Source organism: Diabrotica virgifera, chromosome 7, assembly GCF_917563875.1.
Source record: "Diabrotica virgifera virgifera chromosome 7, PGI_DIABVI_V3a".
Classification (NCBI taxonomy): domain Eukaryota; kingdom Metazoa; phylum Arthropoda; class Insecta; order Coleoptera; family Chrysomelidae; genus Diabrotica; species Diabrotica virgifera.
The window spans coordinates 102,534,287-102,559,053 of NC_065449.1; the positions used below are offsets into that span (position 1 = coordinate 102,534,287).

Genomic DNA, 24,767 nt, shown 5'->3' on the forward strand with positions numbered 1-24,767 from the left:
TTAATAAAGGGCATTGTGTGTGAAGAATTCCAAGAAAATCACTTTATTTATTAATTCTTCTTTTTTTTGGGGTGGTTCCGGGAAAAAAATGGGGGTGCAATATACAAATTAGTAAATAGCACCAGTACATGGGTACTCGCTGAAAGTTTTTTTACTCTAGCATAAACGGTTCAGTTGGTATAAAAAGGGGTTTTTTAAAATGTAACACCCTGTAATTAAAAATAGGGCTATTACTCTTAAGTGAAACCTATACCAAAAAATCAATCAAGTATTTGTGAATAATTGCCGCAGGATTTCTTCTTAATTTCCGTTGCAGTTAGGGAAAAATATATATTTTTTAAAAACATCTTTTTTAAAAACTTGTCAAATTTGGGGCGCCACCCCCGCTAAACGGTGGATGATAGACATATGCTGTCGGAAAATAAATCGTAGAAAATATAGTCCTCTTCATATTTCTATAAAAAATTTTTTTTGTAAAAGGTACAGGAAGGGCTACGTTCCGCAAAAACCACAAATTACCCCCTTTAAAGGGGTGAAAATGGGGGTTCCGGGGCGAAATTTTTTCAGAAAAAGTTAGTCTTATAATAAGCACCCCTTGATATAACAGAAAAAAAATAAAACCGGACTTGTGTCCATTTTGCGAGGTTCAACCTCTGTTTCCTACACTAGTAGGCGCTACTACAAACAGGCAATTTGTACGTAGCATGCATTAAAACGCATTAAAACACTATTTGTTTATAGCTTTGTTTGACAATAAAAAAAATTAATTTTTAGCAATGCAAGTAACCAAAACAGATATAATTTGGCTTGAACTTTCAAATGCGGTAAGCAGAATTGCTATTTAATTTTTAATCAGAACTTATTCGGGTTCAAAAATTGCAATTTTTCGATTTTTTGAAAGTTCAACCGCGTTTATCTCGAAAATATGCATGCTACGAAAAAACTTGTAAGAACATTTTTTGCTTAGAATGACCCAAAAAATACAAAAAAAATGTTTAGGTTTTGCGAAAAATCGCTGTTATATAATTCCTCAAGTTCTTTGTTAATAACAATCTCGACATCCGGATCAACTGTTACCCAAAAGATTGGTGTTCTACGGGTTAAAATACATAAAAAAAACTTGGCTAAGTCCATCTGAATAAAGGAGGCCGTTGTACCCCCCCTGGCGACAGCACTATTTGGGTTAAACCAATATTAATCTTTTTCGCAGACACGTAAACACGTCTTGTGTATGTATCTCCAATCAGGTCTACTTTGATGCTTCTCTCATACTCTTTCCAGGAACTTCCAACTCACTGATTTTCATATTGTGTGATTACATCATAATAGTGATTATTGATTATGTTGTATAGATGTTTTTTAGAATTGTGGTTTTATGTAAAATCTATTAAATTTTTACAGATCTAGGGACTATCGAGGTAGAGATTCCAAAATATCCAAGTCGCCCTCCAGAAATCGTTCCCGTTCCAGAAATCGTTCTCGTTCCAGAAATCGCTCTCGTTCCAGAAATCGATCACTTTCCAGAAATCGATCTCTTTCTAAAAATTCACCAGTACGTCGAAGATCCAAATCCAGAGAGAGGAGTTGGGAAAGAAAGAGACAGGTGAGGGAAACCTCGTTTGAAAGAGATTTGAAAGGAAAAGAAAGAATAAGAACTGTAGCTGATTTACCTTGGAATGTTAGACCACGTAAGTTAGTAATAGACCACAGTTTAAAATACATTTATTATAAATAATACGAAATTCGTTATTATGCATAGACAGAGAGCTAGAGCCGAAAAATTATCGTCATAAGTAATATGGAGTTTTTCCTGTGAAATGTGTCCATTGTATATTGACAATTATGACTCCTTTCAGGCTGATACCTCAGTGGATACAGGAAGTAGCAATAAGGGATGAAAGGGGAAAGTTAGTGCAGTCATTAAAGGTTTTCACCTCCTATTTTGTTAAACCTCCATCGATTTGCATGAAAAGTGGTGACTAGTTAGAGCATACCTCAAGTAATAAAACTGATTTGGTGCCAACTTGCACTTTTACCCTGGTGGTGAATACCACCCCTTCCCGAGGGTGAAAACAATTTTATTAAAAATAACCCCACAAATCGATAGAGGGACAAATTTTAAGTAAAATTTGTCATATCATGTTATTAAAATATATCAATACTTTTTCAGTTATTAAAAATCTTCAAATGCTGAATTCAGAATGTCTGCTCATAAGCATCATAAAGAGGAGAAAAAGAGAATACTTCGGCCATATAATTAGAGGGCCTAAATACCGTCTGCTTCGCCTTATAATACAAGGAAAAGTTTAGGGAAAGAGATGGGATTGGTCGAAAGAAACTTTCATGGCTGCGTAATATTAGACAATGGTGTGGCTGCACAGTAGAAGAATTATTTCGCGCAGCAGCCGATAGAGAGAGATTTCAGGAAATTGTAAACATGATGACGGCCAACGTCTGAATACAGACACGGCACCTAAGGAAGAAGAAAGCTCAAATATTTGTCTATTTAAGAGCATATGCGTGAAGTTACGGATCATAAAAAGAACATATTAATTAATTGTATGTTAGTAAAATATTATTTTTATATTATTTCGATATTTAATTAAATTTTTTCCTATCAATATAAACTGAATATGTCCAGAAACTGGGGGTGTCCAATAATGGGTACATTTGACATATTCGAATACACTTTTGCTAAATTTATAATATCGAAATAATATAAAAAATAATATTTTAGTAACCTACAATTGAATGGTGGGCTGCAACAATGTTGTAAGCGACATATTGGGTCAAAGTGAGGTTTTAATGCAATATTGTATATCCAAAGACCAATGCGAGTATCTTTCAATCTGGCTAAAATCATTTTGCCTTCCCCGAGTTTTTCGTACCGCAATATTGGTATCCGTATGTTCATAAATAGCTTGTCAATATGTTTTTTCATCTCCTGCATAATCTCAATTCTGTCGCTTACAACATTGTTGCAGCCCACCATTCAATTAATTAATATGTTCTTTTTATCATCCGTAACTTCACGGTGTGCTCTTAAACAGACAAATCTTTGATCTTTAATAACTCCAAAAGTATTGATTTATTTTAATAATATGATATAACAAATTTTACTTATAATTTGTCCCTCTATCGATTTGTGGGGTTATTTTTAATAAACTAGTTTTCACTCCCGAGAAGGGGTGGTATCCACCCCCAGGGTAAAAGTGCAAGTTGGCACCAAATCATTTTTATTTCTTGGGGTATGCTCTAACTAGTCACTAATTTTCATGCAAATCGATGGAGGTTTAACAAAATAGGGAGATGAAAACCTTTAAAGACAACACTAACTTTCCCCTTTCATCCCTTATTGCTACTTCCTGTATCCACTGAGGTGTCAGCCTGAAAGGGGTAATAATTATAAATATACAATAGACACATTTCACATGCCAAACTCCATATTACTTATGACGATGATTTTTGGGCTCTAGCTCTTAGACTAGCGGTATTGTATACACAAGTATAGGTATTGGAATTTGGGAAAAGCTATGACCTTAAAAATGTTACAAAGAATATAACTAAATATGTCTTTTCTTACACAGAGCTATGAATTATGCAGATTTAATACATAAGTTTATTTGAAATTTTTAAGGTCATAGCTCTTCCCAAAATCCATTACCTATAAATAATTATATTATTAAGATAATAGATGATATAAATAAAAAGTGCGAAATAATGTTACGGATGATACTTTTAGTTTTTTTTTTCTCTAAACATAAACATATCTGCGTATAAATCAAGTAATTGAAGTATAGGCAATAGAAAAACACTTCCATAATAATAATAGATAGTAATAAACTTATGTATGTATACCTAATAACACCCTTATTATTACAGATGTAGATCCTTACCATATGCCAATTATGCGTGAAAGAATTCCCATGGATGTGAGGCTTCCTTCTCCAGAAGAAGAGGATGACAATACAGAAATTAATGTGGTCGTAGTTCTTCGTATTCTTACTGCACTCGAAGATCGTTTAGGATCCTTAGGCCCTAAAGTTATTGATCTTTTAGCGCAAGCATTGGCTTTGGAAAAAAATGAGGCCAATAGCTCGGATCAGTTACTTGACAATGATATAAATTGTGTTTTATTTGAAACAGTGAAGGAAAAATTGAAAGGTAGAGTATCATCTTTATAGTATTTATGTTACCGTTTATCTGACATGACATAAAAGTTGTTCTGAAGCTACTTCCTTGTGGCATTTTTATGATTAACTATTTATATGGGAAATAAGCAACAATTAAATTGAAAAAAATAATTTTATTAACGTTTCGACGCCCAAATCGGGTGTCGTTGTCAAAATACAAAATACTACTAAATTAAACAAAAATGTTGTTGCTAAGTAAAATATTCTTCTAATAATTTATTTAATCTGACTCATTTATATTGGCAATTCAGACATATATTATACATTTTAAATTTTACATTCAGTGGAGAGATTCAAGTATAGTCCTGAAAGAATCAGATAGTACAAAGAGAAAAATCAAAGAGGCTGCTCTAATTATGCTAAATGAAACCAATTGTGTCGCAAATTCCTCAGTAGAATGCAGTAGGATGTGGTTACCCATACTGAAAGAGGAAGTCAATAGAAAAAAAATACCACGATTAGTAAGTCAATAACATATCGAGTTAGTACATATTTTATATTTTAGTATTATTGTATATCTATGTATTAATAATATTATTTATAATTTAAACATATTATTAAAGTCAGAATTTGGTATTAGTTTCTTGAGAGTAAATTAAATTTAAGACCAAATACTTACGGTGACGGGATAGTATCACGAGGTTTTTTTCCTGGTTTTCCCTGCTGATTTACTATGGAATCTCTAACGCGAGAATTTTACTGTCACCGTTGCATGTGGTTGTCTTTTTAAAGACAGATCACATGCTATGATTTTTTTGTAACGGATATTCTTGATTGATTTCATGTAATCGAATGAACTATCTTTCAGTAAAGTCGTCCCAGGAACGCAACTCATAAATATTGGCAATATCATTTTGAAGTCTTCTACTTTAAAATGTATAATATATGTTTGAATTGCCAATATAGATGAGTCAGGTTAAATAAATTATTAGAAGAATATTTTACTTAGCAACAACATTTTTGTTTAATTTAGTAGTATTACGTTAATATTTTTTCTTTAATTTAATTGTGGCTTATTTCCCGTATAAATAGTTAATCATGGCATAAAAGGGTGATTTTATAAAAGTTCGCAAAAAGTCGACAATTTCTTGACTTATTCTTTTAGTCTTAGCCAACGTAGATGCCAAGATTAATTTTTTTAATATTCCCTAATTCCTATTTTTTTATTTCTTTACTGATTATCATTCGCTTTGCCTTTATCACTATGCGGGGTCTATCTATCGACCTAATTAGCCTTCATCGGTCCATCTTTGGACATAGGCCTCCCCAATCCTTTTTCATTATTCTCTGTCTGTCGCTACAGTTATCCACCTAGAGCCCACGTGCTTCTTGATATCATCTGCCCATCTCATTTGGCGCCTTCCTCTGCTTCGTTTATACTCACACGGTCTCCAATTCATAAGAATTTTGTTCCATCGGTCTTCTTTTTGTCTTATAGTGTGTCCGGCATATATCCATTTCAATTTTGCAACTTCTTGTCTAAAATCCCTAACTTTTGTTTTTTCTCTTATCCACTCCTTTCTGTTTTTATATATTAGTATTACAGGGTGTAACAAAAATACACGTCATAAATTAAATCACATATTCTGGGACCAAAAATAGTTCGAATGAACCTAACTTACCTTAGTACAAATATGCACATAAAAAAAGTTATAGCCCTTTGAAGTTACAAAATTAAAATCGATTTTTTCGAATATGTCGAAAACTATTAGAGATTTTTTATTGAAAATGGACATGTGACATTCTTATGGCAGGATCATCTTAAAAAAAATAACAGTGAAATTTGTACACCCCATAAAAAATTTATAGGGTTTTCTTCCCTTAAATCCCCCCAAACTTTTGTGTACGTTCCAATCAAATTATTATTGTGGTACCATTAGTTAAACACAATATATCTAAAACTTTTATGCCTCATAGTATTTTTCGATAAGCCAGTTTTTATTGAGATGCGGCTTCTTTTTTAATGTTTACATAAAAATTTGGTTTTGGTATGGGTTTGGTATGTAAAGAAAAATTATAGTGAAATTTGTGCACCCCATAAAAATTTTATGGGGGTTTTGTTCCCTTTAACCCCCCCCCCCCCCCAAACTTTTGTGTACGACTCAATTAAATTATTATTGTGGTACCATTAGTCAAATTCAATTTTATTAAAACTTTTTTGCCTCTTAGTATTTTTTCGATAAGGCAGTTTTTATCGAGTTGAGGCTTATTTTTTAATATGTTTACATAAAAATTTTATGGGGGTTTTGTTCTTTTAAACCTCCCAAATGTTTGTGTACGTTCCAATTAAAATATTACTGCGGTACCATTAGTTAAACACAGTGTTTTTAAAACTTTTATGCCTCTTTGTATTTTTTTCGAGAAGGCACCTTTTATCAAGATGTGGCTTCTTTTTTAATATGGTTCAAAATATACCTAAAAATGTAAATCATACATAAATTTTCATATTATTACCAAGTCTCCATAATCGTACTTACCATTATACAAATTATATGTGGTGGATTTGACAAATATTCAAAATATTTCGATAAAAACTGACTTCGAAAAAGTACTAAGAGCCAAAATAGTTTTAAAAACATTGTGTTTAACTAATGGTACTACAATAATAATTTAATTGGAACGTACACAAAAGTTTGGGGGGGGTTTATAGGAACAAAACCCCCATAAAACTTTTATGGGGTGTCCAAATTTCACTATAATTTTTTCTGAAGATGCTACTATCATAATGCCATATGTCCATTTTCAATAAAAAATCTCTAATAGTTTTCGATATATTGGAAAAAATCGATTTTCATTTTGTAACTTCAAAGGGTTGCAACTTTTTTATACGCACATTTGTACTAAGGTAAGTTAGGTTCAGTCAAACTATTTTTGGTCCCAGAATATGTGATTAAATTTATGACCTGTATTTTCGTTACACCCTGTATATGCAATATTTGCCTTTCCATTGCTCATTGTGTTTTTATGATTTTGTCCATGTCTGCTTTTGTAAACGTCCACTTTTGGGAACCATAAGTGAGAACAGGTTGGTTTTAAGATGTGGATATCTTTTGTTTTTAACGATGTAGCTTAGTTTGCCAAATGCGGCCTATGCCAGTCTAATTCGTCTTTTGATCTTTGCTGTTTGGTTTTTCTTGTTAAGTTTTATAATTTGACCCAGATATGTATATACTATAATCGCGAACTTGTTCTGTTTCATCTTGTCCGAACCTTATTGTGATGTCCTGATCTCTATTTGTTACGCGGGTTATTCTTTATTCTTCCTGTCCTATTCCTTCTATTGTAAAATTCACATTGGGAGTGCAGTAGCAGTACGGTTATAACAGTAATGCGCATTTGCCGGATTTCACGCCATGCGATTGGCAGCACAAACAGGTCCAAGTACTAGTCACATACAGAACCCTAAAAAGATTTTTACGGCGGGGCTGTATGACGAGTAAAACTATCTAGTTTTGATTTGTTATATTTGCAAATTAGAATAAAACACCCCACCCTCCCCCCCCCCCCCCAACCTGCGTTACGTAATACTTGAACGGCCCCTTAGTACATTCTTTCACGGTTTTTGCTGTAAATTTTAAAGCATGATTGACATGAAATTTGGCATACGCATAATTAACATGTCAAAGAAAAATAGTGATATGGTGCCGATGTGTGCTTTTGCCCTGGGGGTGAGTTTTACCCCATCTCGGGGGTAAAAAAATATATGTCCAAGATAAGTCCCTAAATGGATAAACTGACTAATTTTAAACAACTTTTGTTCTATAGAGTTTTTTCACCAAATCAATACTTTTCGAGTTATTTGCAAGTGAATATTGCAAAACGTTAGCATTTTGTCGAAAAAAATATTCTTAGCAAAACTATAGCCTATAAAAAAGTTAAAAAAGTAAAAAAAAAACGGTGTATATATTAGGTCTCTATACCTAGCAAAAGCAGAGTTATAGCTAATGAAAAATAGGTTCATATTCGAAACATTCTAAATAGAATAATTCAATGTGAAATATCCAAATAATAAAGCATTCTTAAGGAAAACACATTACAACTTTTTTAAAGTGTGTAAAAAAAGCTTTATTTCTGTTTTTATAAAAAAAATTTCTAGCATTATCAAATGTAAGCAAGTTAGGCTCAAAATAAAGGTGGTCCCTTTTGTTTTAGCAAAAAAATCAGGAAGATCACCCCCCAATTAGCAACTTAAATGAAATTAATCGTTACCGCTTCACAAGTTACTTTATTTATGTTATGTTTATATGATCTGTAAGTTTCATCGATTCAAAGTGCTTATTTTTGAAAAAAATTGATTTTAAAGTAAAATTTTTAAAAATCTTAATTTTGAAAAAAAATGCTTTTTTTAAATAACTTAAAAATTGTTAGAGATGCCAAAAATCTTAAACAATAAAAAAAGTCGGCTTTACTTTTCTGAATATTTTATATTTTTTTGTTTTTCTGTAAGACAAAAAATTGGTTAAGATTCGGTGTTTCCAAATTTGCATACACTCGGGATAAGTGACTTGTTCAAGCCCTTTTAACTACAGTTTTTTTCAAAAATAAGGACTTTGAACCGATGTAACTTACAGATCATATGATCAATACATACGCGAGTAATAAACTTGTGAAGTGGTAGCAATTAAGTTCATTTGAAATACTAATTAGGGGGTAATTTTCCCGATTTCTTACCAAAAAAAGGGACCAACTTTATTTTGAGCGTAACTCGTTTACTTTTGATGCTATTTTTTTTTAAATAGGCATTTTTTAAACACTTTAAAAAGGTTAAAATGAGTTTTCTTCAAAAAAGTGCTTCGTTTTTTGGTTATGGCACGTTAATATATTCGATTTGGAATTTGACGAATATGAACCTATTTTTCATTAGCTATAACTCTGCTTCTACTAGGTATAGTGACCTAACATATACACCATGTTTTTAATTTTTTTACGAGCTATGTTTTTGATAAGAATTTTTTTTTCGACCAAACACTTTTTGAGTTATTTGCGAAAAACCGTCTGAAAACGTGGTTATTTTGTAGAAAAATTAACATATTCACTCCCAAATAACTCGAAAAATATTAACGTGGTGAAAAACTTTATAGAACAAAAGTTGCTTAGAATTGGTCATTATATCCATTTTCGGACTTATTTCGAACATATATTTTTCACCCCCAATAGGGGGTGAAAGTCACCCCTAGGGCAAAAGCACACATCGGCACAATATCACTTTTTTGTACTTTGACTTGTTAGCTATATGTATGCCAAATTTCATGTCAATCCAAGCGGTTCTTTAAAATTTAGAGGTTTTGCAATATTTTACCTTAGAGAACGTACTAATTAGATATTTATAAGATTAATATTGAATCTTGAATTAATGAAAATAAAAAGACTTTTTTAATAATAAAGTATTTTAATAAAAAGAAAAAAGAAGCTTTTAGCGAGAATTTTATTTTAAAATTGTATACCTACCTACTTTGTTAAACTAACAAATATATTTTAAAATGCCATTTTTGATGGCTATACAGGGTGGGATCTCCGGGAACTGCAACAATCGATTATGCAAAAACTATGGTTAGAAAAATTTCAATATTTTAGGTAATACATTTCGTATATCATATTATCCTTTATCTAAGTACAATTGTTTTGTAGTTATTGACGTTTGAGAAGTGGACATTTTCACATTTTGGACAGTTATGACATCAAAACGGTTTGCACGGTCCTATTTCAATTTTTCATAAGCTACCGAAAACTTTCCAATGGGAAAATACCCAATACCTACTTAATTTCTTTGCACTCCGCCCAATACCCGAAAAGCTCGTACTGTGATTGGACTGATAAATGCATTTCATTGGTTATAGAATAATCGAGGTTAGTCACAGATATTCAATTATACTAATGTCGCCCTCTGCATCCAAGAAGTCGGATTCACTTTCGCTACTTTCACCTATGATCGCGTGTATAGTCAATCAAGACTTTGCAGGTTTTTCGCGGTCCACAACCTAATTTCGGTTTTTTCAACGACAGTGGCGTAATGTGAGTGATTCGAGTGACATAATTGCGCCAATTTTGCTTTGTTACTCGTGCGAAACAGTCTTCGATCAACTGGCGCACCTCTTCATTTTAAAAAATGGTATTATGGGTAGCTACATATCGCTTAAGTTGGTTCCACGCCATTTTATAGGATTTAAGTTGCAATGATACGGAGGAAGCCTTAAAATTGAAATATTATATTGTACAACATATTCATCAAGATTATACTGATCGTATTGATCTTTAAAAGCACACGCTGCTTCTAATATCTCAGATTTCAATAATTAATCTATCTCAAAATTTTTCAAGATTTATACAGGGTGGAACAAAAATACAGGTCATAAATTAAATCGCATATTCTGGGACCAAAAATAGTTCGATTGAACCTAACTAACCTTAGTACAAATGTGCCCGTAAAAAAAGTTACAGCTCTTTGAAGTTACAAAATGAAAATCGATTTTTTTCAATATATCTAAAACTACTAGAGATATTTTATTGAAAATGGACATGTGGCATTCTTATGGCAGGAATATCTTTAAAAAAATTATAGTTTGTGCACCCCATAAAAATTTGGGGGTTTTGTTCCCTTAAACCCCCCCAAACTTTGGTGTACGTTCCAATTAAATTATTATTGTGGTACCATTAGTTAAACACACTATTTTTAAAACTTGTTTGCCTCTTAGTACTTTTTCGAAAAGCCAGTTTTTATCGAGTTATTTTGAATATTTGTCAACTCCACCACATATTTGTATATGGTTAAGTACGATTACAGGGACCTGGTAATACTTAATATGAAAATTTATTTATAATTTACATTTTTAGGTTTATTTTGAACCATATTAAAAAATAAGCCACCTTGATAAAAGGTGCCTTATCAAAAAAATACCAAGAGGCAAAAAGTTTCTGAAACTCGGAGTTTAACTAATGGTACCGAAATAATAGTTTAATTGGAACGTACACAAACATTTGGGGGGTTTGAAGAAACAAAACACCCATAAAACTTTTATGTAAACATTAAAAAAGAAGCCGCATCTCGATAAAAACTGGCTTATCGAAAAACCACTAAGTGGCAAAAAAGTTTTAGAAATGTTGTGTTTAACTAATAGTACCACAATAATAATTTAACCATAAATAAGAATGCCACTTGTCCATTTTCAATAAAAAGACTCTGAGAGTTTTCGATATATGGAAAAAAATCGATTTTCATTTTGTAACTTCAAAGGGCTGTAACTTTTGTTACGTGCGCATTTGTACTAAGGTAAGTTAAGTTCAATCGATCTATTTTTGGTCCCAGAATATGTGATTTAATTTATGACCTGCATTTTTGTTACACCCTGTATAAGAGAATCGCTACTGCAACTAAAAACATTTAAAAAATTAGTACTTCCCAAACTATTTATACATTTCGTGGATTATTCAATTATCACAATATTTACAATAGTTTTTTATTCTACTATAAAATATTATACTCGTGAAGCGACGTTCTTGAGGGAGCAATCAACAACTGGTGAAGACCGACAACCCTGTGCGTTTATTCCCCATTAGAAATGTATTACCCTATCTTAGCCGTACTGCACTTTCGATGTGAATTTCTGTATAGAACCTCACATATCAGTAATTCTTCGTTTTGTCTGAGATTAAAGTCTCGACGTTGAACATGATCAAACCACCTTAACCTATGCTGTTCTGAAGCTATTTTCTTGTGGCATTTTTACAATTTTAACTATTTAGAATGGGAAATAAGCCACAATATTATTAAAAAATGATTTTTTTAACGTTTCGACGCCCAAATCGGGTGCCGTTGTCAAAATACAAAATACTATCAATATAAACAAAAATGTTGTTGCTTAGTAAAAAAATTCTTCTAATAATTTATTTAATTTGACTCATTTATATCGGCAATTCAGATACATATGATACATTTTAAAGTAGAAGACTTTAAAATGATATTGCCAATATTTATGAGTTGCGTTCCTGGGACGACTTTACTGAAAGATAGTTCATTCGATTACATGAAATCAACCCCAACTCAAGAATATCCGTCACAAAAAAAATCATAGCATGTGATCTGTCTTTAAAAAGACAACCACATGCAACGGTGACATTAAAATTCTCGCGTTAGAGATCTCATAGTAAATCACGAGGGAAAACCAGGAAAAACCTCTAAGAAAAACATATTTTATATTTTAGTATTACTTATATACCCATGTATTATTGATATTATTTATAATTTAAACAAAATTATAGTAAAGTCAGAATTTGGTATTAATTTTGAGAGTAAATTAAATGTAAGACCAAATACTTACGATGTCGGGATAGTATCACGAGGTTTTTCCTGGTTTTCCCTCGTGATTTACTATGAGATCTCTAACGCGAGAATTTTAATGTCACCGTTGCATGTGGTTGTCTTTTTAAAGACAGATCACATGCTATGATTTTTTTTTTGTGACGGATATTCTTGAGTTGGGGTTGATTTCATGTAATCGAATGAACTATCTTTCAGTAAAGTCGTCCCAGGAACGCAACTCATAAATATTGGCAATATCATTTTAAAGTCTTCTACTTTAAAATGTATCATATGTATCTGAATTGCCGATATAAATGAGTCAAATTAAATAAATTATTAGAAGAATTTTTTTACTAAGCAACAACATTTTTGTTTATATTGATAGTATTTTGTATTTTGACAACGGCACCCGATTTGGGCGTCGAAACGTTAATAAAAATCATTTTTTAATAATATTGTGACTTATTTCCCATTCTAAATAGTTAAAATTAACTTTGTATTTCGGTATTATCAACTTTCGTACTAAACTAAGTTAGCTTAAATCGGCCTATTTTAAGCTCAGGAATTAAAGGTTAAGCTATGGCCAATTCGTACCCTATTGCTATTTCATTTTGGCGTCAATTGGTGCCACCCCTAGACTTCCCCAATGTACTCATTCTAAATTTGATCCTTTCCGGTCACTTCACTCATCGTCTAAGCATTCTCACGTCCGCCACATGTATTTGTTGTTCCTCTTTAATTTAAACTGTCCAATATTATCATAGCCAGTCTTATGGTTGTTTTATAGATTTTTTCCTTCAGCTTCATTTTTTTTTGTCACACAATACACCACTCGCTTCCTTCCTTTTCATCCATTCCACCGTAGCTCTAGTCATGCATCTACATCTATTTCTCCATTACTCTGTACTACCAATCGTAGGTACTTAACTTAGAGTAGCTTGAAGTTTGAAAATAATAATAACTCATTTTTTTTGTGGCTTTGGCAGTTTGCCATACAGCCAGTTACATGTTTTTTTTAATCTCATTAGGAGCAGTAAAAAGTTTATGAATTATTTGCAATTGAATAGACTAGAATAGATAAATTTAAAGTTGGAAATCAATACAAAAATTAGTGAAAAGAAGAGAAAATTTATATATATATACATACACATTAACATGGGTCACACGCTTCACGTCCAGGGGCCCATCAGGACATTATAATATAAAACATACACAGGAAAACTAGGCCACGGTAAATAGGATTAAACATATAAAGGAGAGAAAACAAAGGTAAACAGTAAAAACAAATTATTATTTTTTTTTTCCAACTAAAGAAAAATATTACATTTGGCCAAAAAATCGATTATGCAGTCGTAAATTAATCTATTTTGAGTCGCTAGAGCAGATAAAACGTTAAACGGAGATTTACCGGTAATATGAACTATATTATTATATAATAAGGTGGATTCCAGATTATTTTTGGCACAACCAAAAATTACATGATCTAGGTCGCCTTCTACTCCACATTCCACACAGTTTTTACTCTCAACCACATGAATTCTTGCAAGATGAACAGGAAAGCAAGCATGTCCAAATTTTAGCCTAGATATAGTTGTTATATAACGCCTAGGGACGTTATAGGTTCTATGCCAATGTGAAACAGGGACAGTTGTGTGTAAAGAAGTGTATCTATTTGGGTTGGTAAAGCAAAACTCAGACCATAGGTCACTCCATTTATGTTTCATGGCTGCCTTACGTGTGGCAACCAAATCAGAAATACTTGGTAGATATTCTGTGGTATCCCCTGAATAAATACTTAATTTGGCTAATTGGTCCACATGCTCATTATGTTTAATCCCACTGTGTGCTTTGGCCCATATAAATATCACATTTTTTTTATTTTCTTTAAATTGTTTCACCAATTTTTTAATTAATATTATATAGGGATTGGAGTATGTGGTTGGAAAAATAGGTTGGTTAATAGCTGTGAGAACTGACATCGCATCTGTAACAACAATAACGGAGGATTCCCTGTTAGAAACAAAAACTAGGGCTTGATATATGGCAATTGCTTCCGCACTAAATATGGAAATATTTGCTTTTAATTTGAACATTTTTTCTACCTTTTCCATGGGGATGTAAAAGGCACATCCTGTACCGTCTTCTGATTTGGAGGCATCCGTGTAGATAGTACTGTGGTAATCCCAATTGGATAAGATGCTTGTTATAATGTTGTTATTTGCTCTTTACATAATTTGGTTTAATAAATTTAACGTCATAAAAAAATGTTTCAAAATCATTTATATCTGTGTGTGATTTTAAGTTAATAGCGTCATCAGCAGAAACTGTGTTTTCTCTAAGAGCTTCACATAGGGTTGGAGAGTTTTTCTTTATCCAATATTTATTCGTTAAATCATAATTGTTTAAATTTATTAATTCGGTATAAAGGAAAGTGTTCTGGTGTTTAATTTTCAGTAAAATTTTTTCGGCCAGGAAATGTCTTCTAAGAGAAATTGGAGGCTCAAGTGCTTCAACATAAAGGGGCTCAATAGAAGTTGTCTTCATGGCACCAATACAGATCCGCAGACACTGGTTTATAAATATGTTTAATTTGTTTAGTAAGTTCTTGCTGGCAGATCCATATAACCAACATCCATAATCTACGATAGAGCAAATGTACGTCCTATAAAAAAGTAAGGAAGTCTGAACATCTGTTCCCCACCAAGTTTTAGTTGTCATTTTCAGAAAGTTTAGGCCTTTTTCACATCTATTTAACATATATTCTATGTGAAATTTCCATGTGAGTTTGTCATCCAGTATAATGCCCAAATATTTAACTACCTTTTTAAAAGGAATTTCTCGCTGTTTTACTATAAATGTTTCTATATTGGGAATATTATGTCTACTGAAAATGGTCATTGCTGATTTTGTGGTCGACAGTTGAAGGTGGTTTTCTTCCAACCATATTTCTACAACATTGTAAGTATCCATTGAAAATCCAAAAGCTTCATCTCTCTTCTTTGTTTCGCAGTATATGCTGAAGTCATCTGCATATTGGATAATCTTAAAAGGATATTTTTCCAACTTTAATTTATGTAGGTCAGCTGTGTATAAATTGAAAAGCAAAGGACTTAAGACAGCTCCTTGTGGAATTCCTGTAAAAACATATCTTGGGCCTAATAAATGGTTGTTAAAATCCCTGATATAAACATGTCTTTCTGAATATAATCCGATAATAGCATGTACTATTGCCTTAGGAATTTTAAAATCAATAATCATTTTTTTACTCAAAATATGTAAGCTTAAGGTGTCATATGCTTTCTCAATATCAATAAAAATTGTTGGAAGACAGTTATTTCTAGAGAAATTATTTTGAATATTTGTTACTAAGGTTGTAAGTGCATCTAGCGTACCCACTCCTCTTTTATATGCAAATTGATAGGGCGTAAGCAGGTCTTTTTTATGTAGCCACCATTCTAGCCTATGTTTTATCATACGTTCGAAAGTTTTTTGCACACATGATAGCAGAGAAATCGGTCTATACGAATGGGCCAAATTAGGGTCTTTACCTTGTTTAGGAATCGGTGTTTATATTTTTTCTAAAGTCTTCAATGCATTCACCTGCAAGCATCTCATCAAAAATTTGTATAATTGGTAGGTTCTCTAACATTGGATACTTTATTTGATCAAAACCCGGGGCAGTACATTTTTTATTTATTAAAGCATAATTTAGTTCATTAATGTGAAAATTATTTGCCAAAAAATGATTTTTATCTAAGAACGTTTGTTCGATATTTACAGTGGAAGGAACAGTCTGGGGAGCTACATGATTAAAAAACTCATCTATTAAATCATCATTATGTGGCTTATCCAAATTTATTGTTTTACGATTCATTTTTTTTTGCTTGTTTCCATATCATGCTCGCTGGAGTATTTTTGTTGAGATTGGAACACCATTCAATCCAACTTTTTTTAGCTTTTTCTTTTAATGTTCGTTTAGTAAGTGCCATACATTTTTGGTAAGCAAGAAAATTATCTTTTGTGGGGGTTTCTTTGTATACTCGCAGTAAATGTTTTCTTTCAGAAATTATGTTGTCACATTCTGCATCCCACCATGGTGAAGGTGTTCGATTTTTGCACTTAAATGGTCTGTATTCTTTTAAAGTTCTTTGTGCTGCATTATTTATACAATTGATTAAGAATGCATATTTTTCTTTGGTGGTTGGATATTCTGCATCAGTAAAATTATAAAAGTAGTCTTCCACAATCTCTTTATATTGCTCCCAATTAGCTCCTTTTAGGTTCCATCTATATCGCGGAACTGTGATATCCTGCGAAATTTGTTGCATTGCAAGAGTTATTTTTATCATAAAATGATTCGATCCTAGTGTGTCAGTGTAAACTGCCCAATCTATATCACTAGCTACATCCGAGGAGCAAAAGGTAACATCTATCATAGAATCATTGCAGCCTGGCCGGGTAATGCACGTAGGTTCGCCCGTATTCATAACTACAAAATCACAATTATTACTTGCTTCAATGAGTTGTTTACCAATAGAATCGTTTTTATGCGATCCCCAGGTAGAATGATGCGCGTTAAAATCCCCACCAATAATACATGGAGTTGAAAATTGTGAAATCGATTTTTTGATCAAAATGCAAACTCCAGAAAAACCATCTTGTCTATCCTTACGAATTACATTATAACCTACAAAACTATATACTTTATTGGGTTTAAACCATGTTTCACTTATTATTGCCACATCAATATTATTATTTACAAGATAATGCATTAAACTATTTTTATTGGAAACAGCAGAACGTGCGTTCCACTGACAAATATTTAATGTCTTTAGTAATGGAGTGAAGGTTACTTTTTACATGTGTCCTCCAACACTTTATTTATTCTTGTTTGAATTAAATCATTATTTAAATTTTTTATATCTTCAATAGTATGAATACTTTTTAAAAAATCAACTATAAAATCTGCAATTGACTTTACAATGTTTTTATTATTTAAATCTTGATAAGTTGGTGGATTATTATTTCGAGGCAATGGTTGATTAGGGCCAAACTGAAAAGGGAACATCGGTTGTGGAGGAGGAGTGTCATTAGAAATTCGACGTTTTTTATTGCTGTTGCCGGTAGGACTACGTGTAGGATGTGTGGGCAGAACATAATTGCTATTTTTCTTAAAATTGGAGTGTAAAAAGGAGTTAGAATTTCCAGACCTGGATTCAACTGCTGGTAAAAGCGGAAAATTTTCGTTGGACAAAATAGAAAATCTATTTTTAACAGATATTCCCGAATAAGACATTTCATATTTTTCTCTTGCTTCAATAAAGGAAATATTCTCCACAACCATAATATTCTTAATTTTACGTTGTTTCTCATAATGCGGACATTTTCTTGAAATGGAAACATGGTCATTAGTTTTGCAATATATACAGCGAATTTCTGAATCGTTACAAACGTGATTTTCGCCTTTTACGTTACTACATTTAATGCACAATTCCTCAACCTTTTTACAGTTCCCGGAAATGTGTCCAAAAAGCAGACACCGGAAACATTGAGTAATTCTGCTGAAAAACCGCTCTACCGAAAAATAAACACTATTTATTGAAATATAATTGGGTAAAAAATTCCCTTCAAAGGTTACAATAACGGTTTTTTTGGGGACATACTGTATATCACCATCCTTTTCTATTCTACGATGTGTACGTTTAACATCAACTACTGTTGCGGGAGATGTTATATTATCTAAAATATATTTCGTATCGTATTGAGTATCAACATCTCTTATCAAACCCTTAATTTCCAATAAATGATTTGGTATAAACGCTACAAGATCATTTTCTGATAAAAGAGGATTGTTTACTAAAGCATTGGCATCAGAACATGTTTTTAGACAAACTTTTATTCTATTTTTTCCAACGCTTCGAATTTGAATAATATTCTTAACGTTCAATTTCTTATGTAAGAGATCTGCCACATATAAAGGATGTAAACGACCTGCATTTTTGAATATTTTTCCGTTCGATATAAACACAAATATTATTCAAATTATACTTATCTCCATTCCTTAGGTTAAAAAGTTTAGGTATTTTGTTTTGTTTATGAATATCCTTTTCATTATCACTAATGAGCTGACGACTGGTTCCAGCTGTTGCTTCAGAACAAGCAGTGGTATCCATCTCTTGTACGGGGACCGATTCATAATTCGCATCACTTTTAGAGTTATTTACACTCACTGTCTGATTAATCGTTACACCTAACGGCGTCTTTATATTTACAGCTTCCCCCATTTAGGGGGAGCTATTTACACTCCGTACACTTTATCGCAAAAAGAGTTTAAACTAGTTTACAAAGTAAAAATTAAATAATTAATAGCCGATATCGGTAATTATCACTGGTTTTGTTGATAGAAATACGTCCGGTACCTAGCAAGTCTATCACGATACTGAAGAACTCATTGAGTATAATCTTTTTGTAGAAATATTATAAGTTCTGTTAAAGTAAAATATAAATATTGGTTTACATAGGTCAAATGATTGCTGGGCTAGTAGACCATATTCAACAACGAGCATTCAAAAAAGCTATAAAGAAGATAGCGGCTTTGATGCACGAGGCTGGTCAAAGAAAGAAAAACCGAGAAAAACTTCTTCCAAAGGAGGCTTTAAACTCTAGCGGTGGAGTGGATAAAGCTGCTATTGCTAGACAAATCGCTAACGCGCTTGTAGCTCAAGGAAAAACAGATGTAACACAAGCTGAATTGGAACAACTTATTAATGCAGTGGTAAGTAATATTTCTTTGTGATGATAGTTCAATATTCATATTACGGTAGCGTAGTCGGATGTAGTTTGTTACTTGTTGTGAGGTATAGCTTTAACAACTCTGAATTTATTTTGTCGATGTTTTTGAGTGGTGTCGTGACTTTAATTTTATAGTTGTTTTGTGGAAACTCGGCTTCATACATGTGGGTATTGTGGTTTCATCGCGGCGGCTTCTAAAAAATTAAGATTATACAATAACTTCCACAGTAACTTGTTAAAGCTATAACTCACAATAAAAAGAATTACACAAAAGGTGTATTTAGTCTTTATTTAGCGCCGGCGCAAACTGAACCTAAGCGAGACACAAACTATGCCGGCGAACTGCGTGGACAGTTTTGTAAAGCACGCTTAGAAGCGAGACACTAGACACCGCAAATTGAACCCAACCTATGATAAGTGCTTGCGCTCGCAGGTCTCACTGCCAGATGTTTATTTTTAAAGTTTGTTTAGCAGTAAATGGTTGACTTTAATTAGTGCGGTCGTAAATATTATTAAATTTATCTGACTTGGCCCATTGTTAAGACCGGTCCGGAGCGATAAGTAAACGAGGTAGACAGAGTTGGTCTTTTGACAGTTAACATTGACTAGACGGTACTCCTATAATAAAGCAAAGGATCCACAAAATTTAAAATAATTACGACGACAAAAACAAAAAGAACGGATATAAAATATATTGCTTTGCCTTATACAGTGATGAGCGCGCTAATAACCGGCAAAATAGCATAAAAGATGAAAAACGTATTGAGTTGTGAGATAAAAAGAAATGCAACTAGTCGAGCTGGGAAATTTAGCGATATTAACCTAAAAATTTACATTATATTGATTGTTTCCCACCTTTAGACGTATCGGACGAGTTTGGCAACTGCCACTTTCACAGTGACAGTTTTAGTTGACATACTCCTCTGATACATGTAAAGGTGGGAAACAATCAATATAATGTGAATTTATATGTTAATATCGCTAAATCTCCCAGCTCCACTAGTTCCATTTCTTTTTATCTCACGACTTAATACGTTTTCCATATTTTGGGCTATTTTGCGGGTTATAAGCACGCTCATCACTGTATACCTGAAATTAATGTTTTCAAATGAGTTTTAAAATAAATTAAATCTATTTTAATTGCTAAGATTATAGAAAAACAAACATTCAAACATATTTAAATTTTACCTGAAACCAGGCCTTTTATACTATTGAAGTACCAGTATTGACCATTGAAGTCAACCATTTACTGCTAAACAAACTTTACTTGTTTTTGTTTGCGGGACATATCGAAGCTAATTGAACTCGTTCGGGATATACACGTGGTATAATACTAGCCTCGAGGACTATATGATATGAGGACGAAATTGAAAGACGACGTATGGGAGAAAATAGGAAATGAAATGAATACGGATTCCTAAGTACAATTTATTCTGATAAATAAAAATATTAGCGTAGTCAAAACCCCGAGTGAAAACTCCTTTGTCTTTGTCATTAAATTCTGATAACTTTATTACTAAGTAGTAGACTAAATAAGCGGCGATACGAAATTAATAATCATAGTTATGCCTTTACAATAACACATTAGAAAAATAAGGTTGCTAATGAAATGATGTCACAAATAATGATGGCGTAATCCCCCTCTGTAGGTATAAAAAAATGTAATTCCCTAAATCTACAGATTATATCAATGAAAAATGATTAATGTTACTTAAAACCGTGATCGATAAAAATATCGTATTACATATTCTCAAATTCAACTTGTCGGCATATTACATTTTTGTTTATGCTTAAAAATTAAAAACGAAATATTCAGATAGCGTTAGTTTTTATGACCGATCACAAGCGGAGGGATTATTAAATAACTCTGATATTATTTTAATTAGGTACAATTACAATATTGTATTATGTGCAGAAATAAAATACTCAGTGTAAGATATCTTTTTATGCACCCTCTTTATGATCAAATTCAATGTCTTCGAAAGTCATACCGCTACGACTACTAGGGACGTGTTAAGATATTTAAAACGTTACGAGTTACAGGTATGGAATTAACGATTTAAAGTTGCCTACTCAATTCAGTACAAGGATCAGATACATCAGTATTTTGTAATCAGTATTTGTACCCAGTACCACTGAGAACCTAACCGTTACACCTCCGCACTGATTTTTTCGGTCTCTATTTGCCACAGCGACAGCCAATGGTTGGGTCAGGTTGGCTTCAATATGCGGTTCGCTAGAAAAATAAATGCACGGGTCACCCGTCCCGCCAACGCACGTTGTGTCTCGGTTAGGTTCAATTTGCGCCGGGTCTTATCCTTGCGAGGATGTTAATATTGATTTTTATTGTGATATGTTATGTTGATCTAGATTGTTATTAAACATTCAATAAAATAGTAATATGCATTAATATATCTATTCTTTTTTAGGTTGCTATGGCAGAAGCATCCAAAGTTACAACTAAACCTGTAACAACTGCAGGATTCCTACAAATGATGACCGGTTCTGGATCTCAAAATAAAGAAAACGCTAACTTAGATCAACTGACAGAGCCTTTAACTCCAAGTCCAGGGAAAAATTCTACAAGTAATATGGAAAACCTATCAGATTCAGATTTACAGACGCTTTTGCAGAATTTCAAAGATCTATCAACTGAAGAACAACACAATTTAATAAATTATTTAAAAAAGCTGGAGCTTCAAGAACCTGACCGAGTGGAAAAATTAAGGAAATTTGTCAGTTTAGATTCAAATTCTAAAGATAAAGATGATCAAAAAGAAACAGAAAACGACGATGATGAAGATAAGCCGAACTCGAAACACGGCCAAAAGAGTCCCTCTTCAATCAGTAATAGTAATGTAAGTAGACAAGAGTTCTTAGCGATTTTCTTTTTAGTACGAAATACACTCACCAGTACAAAATTCCGCCATTCAAAATTTTGATTATGTTTGACAATTTATAACTTTATTATTTGCACTCCGATTTTTAAGATTCTTGCATCAGTTTGTAGGTACATGTTTTCATGTCGTTTGCTATTATTCCGGTAACAAATTTTTTTTGCCTAGATGGTATTATACGGGGATGCATGGAAGCGTTGTATTTTCTCCTAAAAAAATTCTTTGAAAAAAATTGAAGGGCTGATTTTGTTGCATACTCCTTCTGTATTATCCTGGAGGTATCCCTAAGATTTTGTTTTTTGAATTATTCGAATATCTCTTTTCTTTTAAAAGCTGTAAATAAAAACACTGCTTTGGAAGTATACTTAATTAAAAATATCAAACGCACTAAAATTATTAACAAAAAACAAAATTAACAACAAAACAATTCAATAGCGGGTATGTCCACCTGTCACGCAGCAACGACTGCTCGCATTCTGTTTGGCATCGAATAAAGATGTGTTATCCTTGCCTTGGGAATAGCCCGATATTCCTCTACCAGAGCCACAACTGTACCAAATTTTCTGGATGCCTAGAAGACGGCGAATAGCTATTTTTAATTCCTCACATAAATGCTCAAGAGGATTGAGATCTGGGCTGCATGAGTGCCATTCTAATATTATCAATCCAACCTCTATATAAGATATTTATGTTTATGAGTTAATCAGTGTTTTTATTTACAAAAAATTGTACAGCTCTTACAAATAAAGAGATATTCAGATAATTCAAAAAGCAAAATCTTAGGAATATCTCGAGGATAATACAAAATCAGCCCTCCAATTTTTCCACAGAATTTTTTAAAGTTAGGAGAAAATACAACGTTTCTGTTTCCATTCACCACCCGTATAATGCCATCTAAGCAAACATTTTTTGTTACCGAAATAATAACAAACGACACCAAATCAAATACCTTTAAACTGATGCAAGAATCTTGAAAATCGGAGTGCAAATAAGAAAGTTATAAATTGTCAAACTTAATCAAAACTTTTGGGTGGTGGAATTTTGTGTCGGTGCACAGTGGTTCCGAATGCTGAAAACGTGGTCATGGGGTAAAATAAAAAGTCCCTATTTATAGTCCTGTCGCCAGGGGGGGTACAACGGCCTCCTTAATTCAGATGGACTTACCCAAGTTATTTTTATGTATTTTAACCCGTAGAACACGAATTTTTTGGGTAACAGTTGATCCGGATGTCGATAAGATTGTTATAAACAAAGAACTTGAGTAATTGCATAACAGCGATTTTTCGCAAAACAAAACATTTTTTTGTATTTGTTGGGTGATTCTCAGCAAAAAATGGTCCTACAAGTTTTTTCGTAGGATGCATAGTTTTCGAGATAAACGCGGTTGAACTTTCAAAAAATCGAAAAAGTGCAATTTTTGAACCCGAATAACTTTTGATTAGAACATAAAATAGCAATTCTGCTTACTGCATTTGGAAGTTCAAGTCAAATTCTATCGGTTTTGATTGTTTTCATTGCTAAAAATTAAGTTTTATTTGTTAAACAAAGCCATAAACACATTGTTTCCCGTGCCCAATGCATGCGTTTTAATGTACGTAATCTATGTAGAAATTGTGTGTATTCGCGCCTACTCGTTCGATTTCAAATGGGAAATGCATTGAAAATATCATTCAATCACTATGTGTTTATAGCTTTGTTTAACAATAAAAAAATTAATTTTTGGCAATGAAAGTAATCAAAACCGATAGAATTTGACTTGAACTTTCAAATGCGGTAAACAGAATTGTTATTTTATTTTTCAGTCAAAAGTTATTCGGGTTCAAAAATTGCAATTTTTCGATTTTTTGAAAGTTCAACCGCGTTTATGTCGAAAACTATGCATGCTACGAAAAAACTTGTAAAAACTTTTTTTGCTTAAAATGACCCAAAAAATACAAAACAATGTTTTGTTTTGTGAAAAATCGCTGTTATGTGATTCCTCAAGTTCTTATAACAATCTTATCGACATCCGGATCGACTGTTACCCAAAAAATTCGTGTTCTACGGGTCAAAATACATAAAAAAAACTTGGGTAAGTCCATCTGAATTAAGGAGGCCGTTGTACCCCCACTGGCGACAGGACTATTAGGGATTTTCATGTTTACAGTTGTTTTTTTTTTTAAGTGAAAACTTCTTTAGGGACGTTGTGCGATTTTTGGATAGGGGAAAAAGCATTGAATTCGCGACCGTCATCTTTAGGGACGTTGTGCGATTTTTGGATAGTTGCGATAGTGTATGTATATATAAATTGTGCAGAGGTATTTAAATTTAAAATAAATGTAAAACATATTTTAGGATGGGGAAAAAGGATTGATTTCGCAACCATCATCGCGACTGTCATAGCTTCTGCGAAATAAATTTTGTACATAATATATAGGTGGATTATGTGTATGTATATATAAATTGTATAGAAGTTTTTAAATTTAAAATAAATGTAAAACCTATTTTAGGATGGGGAAAAAGGATTTATTTCGCGACGGATTTATTTCGCGACCGTCATCTCTTCGGCGAAATAAATTTTGTACGTATCTATATTATGTGTATGTATAC

General features: G+C 32.6%; 1 protein-coding gene across 4 annotated transcripts in view; it reads left to right on the top strand.

Moving 5' to 3' along the window:
* LOC114340329 (uncharacterized) overlaps positions 1-24,767 on the top strand; it is a 153,697-nt gene that overhangs the window by 114,966 nt on the left and 13,964 nt on the right. For all 4 annotated transcript variants that reach the window (XM_050655786.1, XM_050655785.1, XM_050655787.1 and 1 more), the window contains 4 exons: positions 1,402-1,688; positions 3,883-4,164; positions 19,011-19,264; positions 21,711-22,139. In XM_050655786.1, the coding sequence (XP_050511743.1) occupies positions 1,402-1,688; positions 3,883-4,164; positions 19,011-19,264; positions 21,711-22,139 (1,252 nt within the window). The remainder of the gene's footprint in view (positions 1-1,401; positions 1,689-3,882; positions 4,165-19,010; positions 19,265-21,710; positions 22,140-24,767) is intronic.